Genomic DNA, 15,874 nt, shown 5'->3' on the forward strand with positions numbered 1-15,874 from the left:
AGCTGCTGAAAATAACAAAAAAAATTTGTTAAATGAAGATAAACTCTGTTAGACCTCAAAGACAAAGCTGGCTGGTTTGGCTGGGTCGACTTTCCCAATGAGAAATGCATCTGATGCAAAATGAACACAGTTATTAGTCCAGAGACTGGGGATGACTCTTGCACTGGCACTTACTGGAAACTGCAGAAGAACTGCAGAAAAACTCACTCTGCAAGTTGCAGAGGTTGCCAAGCCCTACCTACCCACTCTGCAAAACTTATCAAAGAACATTAGAGAGAGACCGGGATAAAACACAAGGGAAGGATCAGGTTAATTTTCCCAAGTGCATCTTGTTTCCACAAGCAGCCAAATCTTGCAGCGTGTTTTGTAAAAATGAATTCCTGCTAAGGGGAGACCATCACTTTGCTGCACTCAGTGAATCTTCACTGTGTCACAGCCAAAGGCTGCTGCACAAAACCAATCAGCTTTGCAGATTAGCAAGTACCCACACGGCTCTCCTGGGCAGCACCAGGGCCCTCTGCATTGTGAGCCAGTCTTCCTATGAGGGGACAGCAAAGCTTGGTGACGAGTTCCCTGTCTCAGGGTATCAGTTTAAGCTGGCCATCCCATCCCTCAGCAATTAGCCTGGGAGATACAGTCCTGAACTCATGATTTTACTAAAGAGCAAGCCTCCACCTTTGCTTTCATTCCCAGAGTGGAGGCAGCTGTTCTCCACAAGTCAAGCTTTGTGGTTGGTGTTTTCCCCACTGGAGCTCTCCTGGGAGCTCACAGTGCTGAGGACAGGCTGTTCCCAGCTGCCACTGCCGGCGTCCCACGGGCCCCCATGTGCTGGAGCCACTGCAAGGCACCAGAGAACTCTCTGCCTACCACCAGGAGTTTAACCAGCGTGGAGGAAAGCCACAGAACACGTCTGTGCACTGACCATGCTCCTTGTTTGCTGTGAAGTCCATGGAGTGTTGCAGCACGGAACACGCACATCCCAACGGCTCCACGGGATATTTTCAATAACATCCCCTTCGTGCTTTGCATGCATGAGTAAGAGCTGCTGGGTGTGTCCGAGCCCTCAGAGCTCCCAGCATTAGCTGTAGGCATCACAAGTCATTTGGTTCCTAAAACATTCTGTACTTAAAAGCAGCCCACACTGCAGCAGAGCCCCCTCCCAGCCCATCCTGCAGGAGCACGCACCCAGGGACTGCTGGCTGCACTTATCCCTGCCTGGGAAGGATGGAAAGCAGCCACTCTGGCTGTGGAAGGATGTTGGAGAGGCTGGAGTGCAGCAGGGCCTGGCAGCAGGGCACAGTGTGGGGTGGAAGTGCCCCTGCCCTGAGAGCCGTCCATCACTCCTGACCGCAGGGCTATTCCACAGCCTGCCAGCTCCTGCTCACAGACAGCAAAGCAAACGAACTGCCTCCCTTTTGGGTAAAAGGGTGTCTTTGGAGAGGGACTGCAGATTTTCCTGTTGGTTTTCACTGGGTGGGCTAAGGAATCTGCTTCCAACACGGATTTGTGCACTGGGGAAGTGACTCTGCCCAATCCTTTAGCACTGTGGTCCAGGACAAGCAAAGGATCTCTCCATGTCAGGCTGGTGCAGTTTGTTTTTCCTTCCAGCATGACAGTGAGAGGTTACCTGAGGCTCCCTGAGAGCTGCAAGGATGAAAGCTCAGCTTCCTTTACATTAGAGAAGAGCAGGAAACTTAGAGGAGTGACTGTCCCCCAGGAATGTTAATCCTGTCATTGCAGTTTAAGGTGACACAGGATTTTCAACACTCAATTCCCACTTTATCCACTGCAAAGAAGTTTCATTCCAGAGCTTATACACAGGAGATTAATGAGGGCACTGATTACAGAGACAGAGTGAAGGAGCCCAGAGACATTCCCTGTTTTCTCAGGGGAAGTTTGCATGGACACAGGAGGTGCTGCTGTAGGGATCTAATGTGTGTTTGAAGCACAACAATCAGTTACAACTGGTCAGGATCAGCCCCACAGACAGACTGCAAACACAACATGTGCAGAGCTAAACAAATAAGATATCACAGATTCAATCATCTTTGTAAGCAAGTTCTGCTGTAATAAGGTTTTACTTTCTATTTGGAAGAGTGTAAGAGCTCGCTGGTGTGTGTTCATTAATCCACACCAGGGACAATTTTCTTATAGGGGAACCTAATCCTTATTGAAAACACACAAAGGAAGAACAGTGAGATTGCTGGAGAATGGTGGTGGTCTGGAGTTTACCAAACACTTATGTCAAATTCCAGTCTGAAATTGAACAGCTCATTGCAAAAGTCTCTGAGCACATTACAGTTACTTAAGTTATTTGTAAGAGCAGTCAATAACTTATCTACAAAGCTGTTTTATTTCACATTCCTCTATACTGCCCTGGAAAAACACCTCACGTACTCAGTGCCCGTGCAAACATCCAATAAGTTCACTTTTGCATGGCAGACATTAATATTTCCCTTAATTACAGGCCAAAGATCATTCAGATAATTTCCCCTCCCGCCTCCTTAACCCTCTCAAATTTCCTGGATTTCATAAAAACATTTCCCTTCCCGACAGGGCTCAGTCACAAGACGGAGTTTTCCATTTCCCTACCTGTATCGTGGTGTTCCCACCTTCCAGCAGGGCAATGGCCAGCAGGATGCTCTCGTGGAAGACTCTGTCACTGGTGGCATTCATGATGAGATCTATGACCAGGTTGGAAGCACCTTCTTTATCCAGGTGGCACTGCACATCTGCCAGGCTCATCTCCCCTCGGCTCATGGAGCTCGAGCCAGAGCTTCCTCCTGTAAAGGTGACCAGGACAAACAGGATGGCACCGACCCCATGGGCATGGCAGGGCCAGGGGGACAGGGCTTGGAGCAACCTGAGATAGTGGAAGGGGTCCCTGATCATGGCAGGATGAGTTTTAGAGTCCCTTTCAACCCAATCCATTCTGTGATTCCATTAGTGAGGAACCTGAGATAGTGGAAGGGGTCCCTGATCATGGCAGGATGAGTTTTAGAGTCCCTTTCAACCCAATCCATCCTGTGATTCCATTAATGAGGAACCTGAGATAGTGGATGGAGTCCCTGCTCATGGCATGGTATTGGGAAGTTACGGTAAATATTGTACGTGTAGTTTTTAGTATAAAAAGATAACACTGCCCAGGGGCAGGCAGTGTGCCTCTGTCTGTCCTGCTGAGTGGATCTTGGCTGGACAGGAGAAAGAGTTTTATAGATAAGATACAACAAACAACCTCGAGACTGAGAAATGAAAAGCTCTGACTCCTCCTTCAAGCGCTGGGCTGGGAAAGAGACTTTCTAACGCATCTTGGGGGTCACTGTGAGCATTCAGAGACCCCGAGACTCCCTCACCCTGGGACCCCTGCAAACACCCCCACCCCCAGACGCCCTCGGGAGGCAGCCGTGAGGGGCAGAGCGTGTCCTACCTGCCGTGGCAGCCTTGCCGGGGCCGCCGGCGGCCAGGGGCCCGTTGCCGAAGGCGGTGAGGCTCTCGCGCCGGCCGGCCGCGCGCACCGTGCCGTAGTAGCGGTTCACCAAAACCTGCCTCAGGGCCTCGCCCTGCACGCAAAGAGCACAGGGAAATCACCGTGGCAGCTCCGCCAACAAGCCAGCCACACGTGTTCATCACTGTTAACCAGCACCCTTCGTGTGGTGAGGGAGGGGGAATGAAACCCTGGAGAGTTGGAGAAATCCACTGATCCTCCTGATGGGCTGGGACACTGCAGGGGTCTCATGGGGCTCAATAAGATTATGGGTTCCCCCATGCAGCACACAGACAGCTGCACTTCAGGTTTGGTGCACAGCTTTCTAGACAGATTTAATTTTCCGAGAGTTTCGTTTTAATTAAGTTCTATTGTCTCGGTCTTAAATGCAAAGGAGTGGCATCTGTAGAGCACCAAAACAAAATCAAGAGGTGGATTAGAGGAACACCAGAAATGGTTTCAAGGAACAGATAATCTCCTCACACCTCTCCTGTTGTGCCATGCCACCAACCCTGCAGGGCTGTGCTCCACTCCCTCCACCAGCAGCTGACAGGATCCATCAGGTGCCAAGCATAAAGCCAAGAGATCCCACTGGATCCTGGCTCTTTGTTCCCTGCTGGCAGCTGCCCAGTCACGCCAGCCCTCCCAGCCCAGCTCCTCACACAACCCCAAACCCCAGAGCTCTGGCAGCGCGAGCCAGCAGAGATCCAACACCTCCAGTGGAACATCACCCCACTGCTGCCACTGCAGCCCCCACAGGGATTCCCTGGGATCGGGGGAACTGGACAAAGCTGGAGGCACTGCCAGCACACAAACCCTGCACAGGGATGAAGGGATTTTTGTAGGGATTGTTGTCACTGGGAGCTCCTGCCCTGCTAATGGCAGCGTGGTTACAGCAGCTCCATCCCGGGACAGTGCTGCAGAGGGGAGGGAAGGGCTCTTCTGGGGAGTCAGAAAAAATAAATTTTCAAGAATTTAGCCAAAAATAATTTCCTATTAAAAATATGTCCAATGAACTAAAGCATCTTATCTTTAGTTCCATTCACAAAAAGTGCTCATCACCAATTTATTGATTCTTCAGTTGTATTTCAAATGAAATTGGTTGTCTGACTATAGATTCAAGATGTCATTTAATACATTAGCTGTCATAAAAAAGAAGTCTTACTCTAAAATTTCACAAGAGGCGTTTAAAATACAAGTAAATGGAACGACATAAATGTGCATTAATTGGCTCGTACAGAACTCCAGCCCTGCTGCAGTCCCACTGATTTTATACACAGCTGGCACTCACAAAGGTCACTTCAAAAGATCCTTATAACCCAAAAGAAAAAATAAAAAAGACAAAAGCCTATCTGATAATCCAGTTCTTTACCAAATGTCAGAAATCACTTCCACAGGGAGAAGCCCAGCACATGCCAGAGCTGGTGAGGGATCTCTGCCCTGCCCACAGGGCTGGGCTCAAGCCAGGGCTCCCCCTGCCACCCTGTCACCACATCCAGCAGCTTAGAAATGGTTCCTGGGGATTCTCAGTGTGAAAGCTGCAGCCCAGGAGCTGCATTTCATGGGATAGATGGGGAGGGAGCAAGTGTCAGGGAACAGGATGCAAAATAAACACAAAGTCAGTGTTCCAACCAGCTGCTTCCAAAAGCTCCGAAACAGCAGAAAAAAAGGAAAACTCCTGTGGAAGCAACAGCAGGAGGAGATGAGCACTTCTCCAAGGGGCACACGCTTCTCATCACTGCCTGGGCCAAAGAGAACATGTGGGAGAGGCAGGAGACAGCTCAGGAGCTGCAGCAATCCCTGTCCTGGAGCAGCTCCTGAGTCAGACAGCGACACGAGAGTGTTCAGTGCACGAGGCAGGGCTGGATCTACCGCCCTGCTCCCAGCCTGGCAGTGAGGGAGGCTGCGGGACAGAACAAGGCCAAGCCAGACAAAACCCCCTGAACTACATCTTCCCTGGACATGTGCACTGATTGGAAAGGCAGCCTGGCACCCAGATGGGCCCTGGGACACAAATGGCTACAAGGGAGCTCTCACAGCACCTTCTTCCTCCTCTGTTGAGCTAACTGGCACTCATCCTGTCAAATGGCATTTAAACCAGGGGATTTTACTTCTTACTACAAAGATAACACATATCCAGCCTCGAGAACAGCTGCTCAGCAAACTCCACCTTGCCTGAACTCAGGAGGGCAACTAAAGCTCTTGGAGCTGCCCCCAAATTCTCCTTCTGGCCCCTTGTGGAGCAGAAGGTGACTTCTATTCCATGGTCAAAATAGTTGGGGTGAGTGGAGACCTGAGCAGGACAGGCACCTCTGGTGTCTGTAGGTGCTGTGTATCCAAAACAAGGCAAATCACCAGAAAACACAGCAGGAACAAGTATCAAGCAGTTGTTTCTAGTCAGAGTGTGCTGATCCAGGTCTGGCAACACACAGTCACCAGCATTTCAAGCTCTAACTGGGAAGAAAAGCTTTGGTTCCTACAAATTCACCCAAACCCATGGTATCAGCTAACAAAATATGAGTACGTGATCAAACCAGAAGGGAGAAAAAATAAGTGGTATTTAAGAAATGTTCCAATTAATTCAGCTGCAATGCTTGGCTCCAGAACAGCTCTTTAACCATCCTGTTAGTGCTGTGCACCACTTTGACGAGGGCAGTGTGCAAACAAATATCAGATGTTTGGCACTAAGCAGAAAAATCAAATATGGTACCTAGGGAAAAACCCAACAGCGTCCAGTTCCATCTGCATTCACACCAGGTAAGGTAAGAGTTAGTCACACAGAAATATCCCTGTACCTGCATCAGCAATGCAGATGCAACACACAACTCTAAATGATATCAGAAACCTCCTAGAAGCTTTAAAACAGAGCATCTCTCGTGTTTTAGAGTGAAGCAGTTATAAGTTGTTGTGTTCCCAGCTGTAAGATCAGAAGAAATGGAGAAAGGGACCAAGGATGCTGCTTTTGCAGCTTGGCTGGCTAGAAAGGGGTGGTGTGGCCAGAGGAGCCAGCTCCAGCAGCACTGATGGATGTCACCTCACAGCAGAGTGATCAGCACCCACAGGGAAGGTTTGGACAGTGGGAATGGACCAGACCAGGACCTGAGTTCAATTTGGAGCAGCCAAGCACTCGTCCCTTCCATGTAACCCAGAGAAGGGGCTCCAGCACCTCACTCTGTCCATAGGGTTCCTTTTTTGGATTTTCCAGCCAGCATTTAACCACACAAGTTTGTTACACGACTTAGGCTTCACTGTTTACAGGGGAAAGGGAGAGATGGGTTCTGAACGTGCTCGACTGCTGTACATACCCTTCTATGGTCCTCCAGTTGCCTCTGGGGTAGAGTTTGATCAAGCTCCTGCTGCACGTGCAGAAAGTTCATTTTAAAGCAGAACAACACTCAAGAGAGACCAACAGCTTGGCACTCATGGGAATACTGGGGAGTCACAGCTGGATGCGAGGGGGGAGATGGGGGAGATGGACTGACAAACCACCAGAACAGGACACCTGCCCTCTGCCAGCCCTGAGCCCTCTGCTCTGCCACCCTCACACAGCCCCTGGCATGCAGGAGTGCCAGCAGTGCTCAGGAAACACTCGGGCTCTGCCTGCTGGCACAGCTCCACACAGCTCAGGGGGCTCGGCCCACGCATGCCCATGCACAGACACACAGAACACTGTCCCCAGCCCCTGGACACACACTCTGGGGTGAGGGACCCCAGCACATCCCACCGTGGTCACTGAAACTCATTTGAGACTGGGGAGGGCTTCTGGCGCAGCCTGGGCTCCCTCCCCACGGCCAGGATGGCACTGGGGACTCACTGAGCTGCCCTGGGCACGTCTCCAAATCAAACCCCTCTCACTGGAGATATTCACTTCCAGGAATGAAACTTCCACTTTGCAAAGCTGAAACACATTATGGTTTTGCTGCTTTAAGGCATCTCCAAAGGTGTAGAATAACAGCTCTATAAAGGGACCCATCAGAAACCAGGAGCCATCTCCCAGACATCTCAAATCCATTCGATGACCACTCAGAGTTTCAGGTTACATTGAAACACTATTCCACAAAATTTACAAATACAAAGGCCTAAACCATCACAAACACTTCTTTTTCTACATGATCTCACATTTATAAAAACTTCACAGCTCAGAGAATCAACATTCTCTCAGATTTAGACTCCCATGCTGTTTCATTTAGATTTGCACTGATTTGGCACCCAGTTGTACAATCTACCAATGCCATGTCTGGATGTCCCACGAATTTCAAAGGAATTTAAGATTTGATAAATTTTCCTGCCTTCTGTTTGGCAAATAATCTGCTTTATGCACATGAAGGACATATCCATCACCCTTACAACCAGTGGCCTTGACAAAGTGTAGTGACCCTGAGCTTGTCCACTGGGGCATTTTCAATGGGACATCAGTTGCTCTGGAGTTATAAAGCTTCCACTAAGAACTTCCCTTTCCTTAAAGTATTGAAGTTTTTAAGTATGTGAGGCAAAGGGAAAACCAAATTCTGCATTAGGAGCCAAAATGAAATCTCATTTTGCCAATGTAGGAAAATTTGAGAGGAGACTTCTCCCAGTGCCACCCTTAAAGAATAAAGGAAATGGCTGAAAGGAGCAGACTTAGGATTAGCTTACAATTTTTTTTTAATATTTTCAGACTACCACACTGATGCTGTATTGGATTAAGGCACTTTAACAAATCTACTTATTTCCACTGTCTAACACCAGGCAGGAACACACACTTCACAGGGGTTTTTACCAACAAGACACTCCACTAGGACTAGTGAAACACCAATATTTGTGTGTGTACAAATATAGGTGGCTGACACACCTCTACAGGGCTCTCCGTTTCTGGAGCTTGCGGCAGCTAGTTGAAAGTAAAATGCAGAAAAATTAGTTATTCCTCCAGAATCTTCCATCCCAACAGTCATCCAGTGGTCAACAGTGAGGGGAAGGGAGCTGGCAAAGCACTTGCCTTCAGCTGAATCATCACAAATGAACTGTAGCTGTAATCACTGCTTACACTCTCCCACCCTGCTCCAAAAGGGCCACATTTGGCAAATTTCACAGGGATCCTTGGAACACCCCAAACTGCTGTGCATGAACCCAGAGGCACAAGCCAAAAAATGCAGTTGCAGGTGCCCAGAGCACTTTGGGGACCACAGCCCCAGGATCTGTCACTGGAATGCTGCACATCCACCCCAGCGGGGAGGAGGAGGCCAGGGCTGTGTATCACAAAGGTAGCAGCCTGATAATTTTTGCTGAAAAAAGGTATTCTGTGGATTCTCATCTCTAAACATACTTTGCTCAAGATAAAAGATACACGACACAGCACCAAACAGGAGCAAGGAAATAAGGGCCTGAATGGTGACAGCTTTTCAAATTTAAAATGCTGATCTTCAACTGAAACAGATGAAGACAAGTAACTTTTATCTAGTCAAGCACAGACACACAACAGAGAACTGAACATCCAAACTCAACTGCTGAATTAATTGTGGGGAAATTGCTGTAATTCTCAGGAGCAGACACCAGGAAATAACACTCTCACAATCCTGTAACCCCAACTTGAGCCAGCATTCCTGGCCATGTGTGCCACAGGCAGGGACAGACCAAGGGAGTGCAGACTGGGAGAGCAGCCCAGCACCTGCTGCAGCCTGGGGAGAGCCCAGAACAGTCACAGGGAGGCCACAGATGCAGCAGGAGGAAAAATGAGGCTGCACTTCCCAGGAAGGAGCCCCAGGAGCCAGCACTTCCCCTGCTGGGCCTCCTTGGCCAGGAAAAAGACCCTTCTCCCTTCTCCTCCCAAGGGACTCTGCTCCTGGCCAGCTCCCATGGCCTTTGGTGGAGGTTTCCTCGCATTGTCACCGCTCCTGGACACGTCTCAAGCATGCTGATCCTGGTGCGGCCAAGTGGAAGCAGGCAGGGTCTGAGCAGAGGAGGGAACAGGAAGCAGCAGGTTCCTGCAGAGGAACACACCGTGCTGCCCTGCCCTGCTCCCCGGCTGCAGCCCCGAGCCTGGGCACATTGTCCCAGTGCACAGCCTGCCTGGGGCACAGGAAACACCCCTGCCTTCCCCGAGCCAACAGCAGCAAGGCAAACAGGCCAGCTCCCTGCAGGGGAAATGAGCTCCCTTCCTCCTGGCCAGGCAGACTGAAGCTCACGGGTCAAGTGGACACGACTGCTGGACTCAGGATTCCAAACAAAAGTTTCCTTCTGGGCACTGGGACAGGGTTCCCAGAGAAACTGTGGATTTTCCAGCCCTTCAAGTGTCCAAGGCCAGGCTGGATGGAGTTCCGTGAGCAGCCTGGGACAGGGGAAGGTGTCTCTGCCATGGCAGGGGTGGCACTGGATGAGATTTAAGGTCCCTCCCAACCCAAGCCATTCTGGGATTCCTGGGCTGATACCTTGATCCCATTTCAACCAAACACACATTTACATTCTGGGGCTGAAAAGCCCAACAGCACAGATGAAGAACCACATAAAATTGATCGTTTGCTCCTTCTCAAGCTAAAATTACAAATTCCAGCTCACAAATTCCTCTGTGGCACAGGCAGCACATCAGAGCCAGCCCCACACACTGACCTGGCAGCAAAACCACTGCCCTGGGCAATGCCCACGAGGATCACCCACAGCAGCACAGCCTCTGCCATCTTCCAGTAAGAACATAAACCCCAAATCCTGAAACTGTTATTCTTTGAGTCAAAACGGGGTCAAACAGCAAAGAATTATTGAGCTCTTGTTGCTGTGCTACACTTTGCACTCTCCTGTGTGTGCTGCAACAGCCAAACATCACCTTATGCTGTACAAGGATGGAACAGGGTGGGAGAGCAGCCCAGAGCAGTCATTTTCCAAGGTTTCTTGTGCCTCCCTAGATTTCAGCTCTGCAGCTATAGGACAGGGATGGTTTGGGGGGCAGGGGCAGGTTTTGGAGTACCAAACACAGGCAGTGATCAGCAGGACACAGTGGGCAGCTTCAAACCCAGTGGGTGGCCAGGTCGGAGCCCAACCTCTGTGCTTTCTACAGGCAGGAGGGAAAGGTCCTTCCAGCCTGCTGAGCAAAACCCTCTCTGTTCCTTTGAAGCTTCCACTCCCCCAAGGCTGGCCAATAAAGCTCCTGATGAGCCCTGAGGGCAGGAGATGCACAATCCCTGACCCGCTGGTGACCGCAGCGCTTCCAGCAGCACTTCCCCAGCTCAGGCCACGTGTGCTTCCCAGAACAGACTGTCTGACTCACGAGGGGATGTGTGGCCCTCAAAAACCACCAGGGCACGTGACAGCTCCAGGCTGAGTTCAATGTCTGAGATACAGATGAGCTTTCCGTCCTCTTCCTTTGCAGTTTGGAGGAATTCTTCAAAGTTTTGGTCTCATTTGCTTTCAAAATAACAATCACAATGGAAGCTGCTTCATCTTTCCTTCAGAGAAAATTCAAACTACTGCTGTGATAGAGTAGAGAAGGTTGGAGGAAAAGCAGACACTTTCATTCAAATGTGAAGCACCAGAATTGCTTTTCTCCACTTTTTTACCCCAGCCGTCCAGTGAACACCCAGACCACAGAGCAGTGAAAAGGCCTGAAAAAGTGCATTTAAGAGGCTGGTGGAGATTCCAGTTCACAGACTGGGGCTGCTCCAGAGAGTGGCTTCAGCAAAACAGGCTGGAAAACACTCACATTGTAGCTAATGAGAGGGAAATCTTCTGATCAGGAAACTCACATTTGTGTGACCACACACAAACACCATTCAAAAACCTGGTCCTCTTCTCTTCAACCTCACCAGACTTTGCAATTCTGACAAAATAATGGACAAACCAGCACAATTCCAATCTCCTACACTTCAGGCTGCCCCAGAGGTGAAAAACCTCAGCCTGCTGAACTGATGACATTTTCCAAACCTCCACACAATTCCTCCAGGTCTCTCCAAACATCTTCTCTCCTGTCCTGGGAGGTCCCTGAGCTCAGCACTGAGGAAGCTGAGCCCAGCTCCATGGATTTGGCTCCATGGACAGACAGTGGTGAGGAATGGGATGCCCTGGGCTGTGCAGGAAGGCAGGTTCCGTCACTGAGAGGTCCCTTCTGGCCCCAAAATCTGTGAATTCAGGAACTGACCCAATTCCCTGCATATGGCATCTCATTACTGGGGTGGCAGGGGGAGACATTTGGCAGAGAGGAGGAAATAAAAAGGGAAAATACAACTGCAGAGTCGGCCAAATTGCACATTAAGCCTTTGATAGCCAGGTTGTACATCCAGATGCAAGGAACCAGAGTGAAGATTTCAGATAAATGTTATTCTGAAGCCTCTGCCTCAGCTCCTGCATTGCCATTTTCAGCAGGAGCTGGAATTCCAGTGGGAATGGCTGCTCAGATTGAATCCTGCAAGTCCCTTTCCACTTTTTCCTCCTTTCTCTGAATTTCTCTGTTCTCCCCTTTGAAATACCATCAGCTCTTCCTTGAAAGGCACACAGCAAAAGCATCACCTTGTCTGATTCGTGGCAACAGACTAGAGCACAAATTATGTTGCTGTCCTTCATAACTCTTTAAAAATACCACAAAACTCTGTGCAGCCTCCTTGCCAAGTCCCCTTTGTAAAGCCAACACTGTTACCTTGTGGAGCTGAGGAGAAATTTGGATAGGAAATTTCTAGCCCCTGCAGATGATCTGTAGGTGTTTGTCAAACAAGCATTTGACTTGTTATGGAGAAGTTTCAGGGCAGAGGGGAATAACTGGGGCCCAGGAGCACTGAACTGCTTTGACAAACTTCCCACGTTACATTTTCAGGGATGGAGGATCTCAGCCCTGCCTAAATCAGGAGATGTGGGGCAGCACCTTGTTCTGGCACAGGCTCCCCATGAGACACATGGGATTTTGGGGGCAGGAGCAGCCCCCCAGCCCTGTCCCACACCCAGGGCAGGGACACGGCTGAACATCCCTCCCCAGGGATCTGGGCACTGCCAGCTGAGGAGGAGGCAGATCTGCCACAGGGCTGCCAGTGCCTGCACCCCGAGGGCACCAAGATCTACCTAGGGGAATGCCTTCCCTCATTCTCCAGAGTTTTCAGTGGAGAAATCATGTTTCAACTCAGGCTGGGACTTTCCAGGAGCTGGAGACCTCAGTGTCTGCCCTTCACTGTGAGTTCAAGCACTTCCTCCTCTTTCAATCCTCTGTCTTGTAGGACTTCTGCTGAATGCACTGAGAGCTGCCTTCACAACACATTTTACAGCAGCAGTTTTAATTAGCAGTAAGATGGAATAACTACTATTTTTTTTGGTGACAAGTAACTGTAAGAAATGTTCCAGCCTCCTTTTCCAAGGAGTTCACCAATTCCAGTCTGTGTCAAAAAAAAAAAAAAAAAGGAAAAAAAAAAAAAGCCCTGTCCAAAGATCGCAGGATTTCTCAAGGGAAAAAAAAAATATAAGGCAGCCCACAAAAATTTATGAGTGCCTGCATTTCCTCTGCTTGAGACATAACAAGTGAAGCACTGTCTAAGTGCAAAATACACAAGAGAAATGACTGCAGAGTAAGATCTCTATGAGGCAGAGTAAGATCTCTATGAGGAAAATAATTCCCGAGTGCAGCTTTGCAGCTCTGAAGAGGTTAATACACTTCCTAACTCCAATCAAAAATGCATAAAACAGCACATATTTTGCACCTTAGACACTGGAATTTTAGTTTATCATAGTAAAGAGCAGGGAAAAGGTTAATTCAGGCAACCCCTCTGAACCAGAATTTTCAGTTCCCTTTCCACCTACTTGAAACCTCAAGACTAATGCAAAGAGGTGAAAAAACCCCAAACCTAAACTCTACTGAGTGGGTCTGCAAGTGCATTTTACTGGATAGAGCTGCCTGTAGATAAATCAGCTGCATAAAGAAGTGCCACTGCTGAAAAAACCAGATAAAACACCAACACAACCCTAACAAATAAATAATACAAGGGAAACTCCGTGCTGGGTTTGGTTGAGTGGCTGCTGGCCCATACTCCAGAAACAGCAGAGCACCTCCATTTCACCCTGGAAATTGGAATATAGCTGCAGTGGAGGGGGGTCAGGCTGAGGGGAAGAAAAGCACCCTCATTTCACCCTGGAAATAGAAGCAGAGCTGCAGTGGTGTGGGGTCAGGCTTGGGGGAAGCAGAGCACACCCATTTCACCCTGGAAATTGGAAGAGAGCTGCAGTGGAGTGAAATCAGACTGAGGGGAAGCAAAGCACCCCCATTTCACCCTGGAATTTGAGCTGCAGTGCAGTGGGGTCAGGCTGGGGAGCAGCAGAGCACCCCATTTCAGTGTGAAAATTGGGATATAGCTGCAGTGCAGTGGGGTCAGCTGGGGAGCAGAGCACCCCATTTCACCCTGGAATTTGAGCTGCAGTGCAGAGGGGTCAGGCTGGGGGAAGCAGAGCACCCCATTTCTGGAATCTGAGCTGCAGTGCAGAGGGGTCAGGCTGGGGAGCAGCAGAGCACCCCATTTCACCCTGGAATTTGAGCTGCAGTGCAGTGGGGTCAGGCTGGGGGAAGCAGAGCACCCCATTTCACCCTGGAATTTGAGCTGCAGTGCAGTGGGGTCAGGCTGGGGGAAGCAGAGCACCCTATTTCACCCTGGAATTTGAGCTGCAGTGCAGTGGGATCAGGCTGGAGGAAGCAGAGCACCCCATTTCACCCTGGAATTTGAGCTGCAGTGCAGAGGGGTCAGCCGGGGAGCAGAGCCCAGCCCAGCTCGGCGCTACCGGCGCGGGCCGCGGGCCAGCGCGGTGCCTGTAAACATCCCCAGCGCCTTTATTGGCAATTACTGCTGAAGGTCACACATCAGCAGCGGGCCTAAATTCCAGGAAAAAAAGCTCTTCTTATGTAACTGCTGCCTGAATGTTGGCAGGTGCCCAGCGGAACAGCTCACTGCAATGTGGCTGGGAGGGGAAAAAGGAATATAAAAAAAAACAAAAAGCAAAGTAGGCCATCTCCCAGCGCGATCGGCATCCTGCGCGTGCCACCTGCAGGTCAGCCCCGACGGGCCCTGCCTGCCAGGCCAGCAAACACCCATGGCTCCTCCAGGACAGGGCTGTTTCAGCAGCCAGGACTCGCACTGCAGGTGGAAACTGGGCCACGGTGTCCCCAAAGGGCAGCCCTGGCCGGGAGGAGGGACAGGAACCTTTCCCAGAGCTGGGCTGGAGCACAGGGAGCCCACGGTGCAGCTCAGCGTGCAACAGCAGCAAATCTGCATTTGCATCACGCCCGCACTCCTCAGTGGGCTGAGGATTGCATTAACAGCACATTAAGCTGTTGTGTGCAATTACAAGCAGGGTTTAGCTCTTGCTGTTGTGTGAGGATTCACACTTGCTGCAAGAATTCACCTTGGCCCTAAAGCTCTTCCCTGAGAGAGCAACAAGGCTCCATCAGGAACAGGATTAGGGCAGCTCCAGCCCAGGAAGGAGGCCACAACAGAGACTCAGCCCAAGGGCTTCTAAGGACAATGCCCTGCCTTGGGGTTTTGGCTTTCTCACCTGAGACACCTGCACAGAGCCCATGTCACACACGCCCGCTGAGCCCTTCAGCTCCTGCTCCCACCCCACGCTCCAGGAGAGGCACAGAGCAGCCACAGCACAACCCAAAGGCCAGCTCCGAGCTCTCAACCCCCCAAACCGGGAGAGAACCAACACAGCCGTGGTGCCAGTGTGGTGGGACTCATGGTTTGGGTTTTCTATCAATGCTCCACTGCTTCTCCTTGGAAAACTGCAGTCCTCCCCGTCCCTCCTTTCCAGCACAAAGGGAATTGCACATAAACCCTCAATAAAAGTGTGAGTTAGGACAACAGCACCACCTCTGCTGTTCCCTTCCTCTCCACTCCTCCAGCACCCAAAGCCCCCAAGCTCAGCCCAGAATTGTCCAGGGCTGGTGCCAGCCTCACACTCTGGGGATTTCCTGCCACTGGGTGAATTCCAGCATTATTTACCCACTTCCAAAGGACACTCCAAAGAGGGTCTTTCCTGACTTTCTGTCATGATTTTCACTAACAAACACAGATCTCCTGGTGGTTTTTATATCCTTTGTTTTTGAGACCCATTGCTCGCTGGAATTACCTTGCAGGACACAACTAAGATAACTCAACCTACATAAAATTCCACCATGAAATCAAGCCATCAACAGTTACTTCAGTGGAGCATTCCCTGAGGGAACAAGGAGCATTTCAGCTGATCAGAACATCTCAAGTGTGCATAGTCTTGACAGAAAAGCAAGTCAATAATTTTACTAATAATAATAATGCAGAATTTTGTATTCTTTGCCCTAAATGTTTACAGTTTCCAGGGCTGACAAGGGGCCAAAAAAGGAAACCAGAAAATCCCAGAATTTCTGAGACTTGCCAGTGGTTCCAGCTCCATCTGAATCCCTTCCCTGTGCAGCCAGTGCTCAGT

At 50.0% G+C, this 15,874-nt stretch overlaps 1 protein-coding gene across 9 annotated transcripts in view; it reads right to left on the bottom strand.

Annotated features, from left to right (window-relative positions):
* The window catches only part of ITPR1 (inositol 1,4,5-trisphosphate receptor type 1), a 157,893-nt gene that overhangs the window by 50,677 nt on the left and 91,342 nt on the right, over positions 1-15,874 (bottom strand). For 4 of the 9 annotated variants that reach the window (XM_074550298.1, XM_074550299.1, XM_074550295.1 and 1 more), the window contains 4 exons: positions 8,316-8,351; positions 6,790-6,840; positions 3,428-3,560; positions 2,593-2,783 (listed from right to left, as the gene is read on the bottom strand). In XM_074550298.1, the coding sequence (XP_074406399.1) occupies positions 2,593-2,783; positions 3,428-3,560; positions 6,790-6,840; positions 8,316-8,351 (411 nt within the window). The remainder of the gene's footprint in view (positions 1-2,592; positions 2,784-3,427; positions 3,561-6,789; positions 6,841-8,315; positions 8,352-15,874) is intronic. The other 5 variants (XM_074550301.1, XM_074550297.1, XM_074550296.1 and 2 more) reach the window with 2 other exon arrangements.

This window comes from Zonotrichia albicollis, chromosome 12, assembly GCF_047830755.1.
Source record: "Zonotrichia albicollis isolate bZonAlb1 chromosome 12, bZonAlb1.hap1, whole genome shotgun sequence".
Lineage (NCBI taxonomy): Eukaryota > Metazoa > Chordata > Aves > Passeriformes > Passerellidae > Zonotrichia > Zonotrichia albicollis.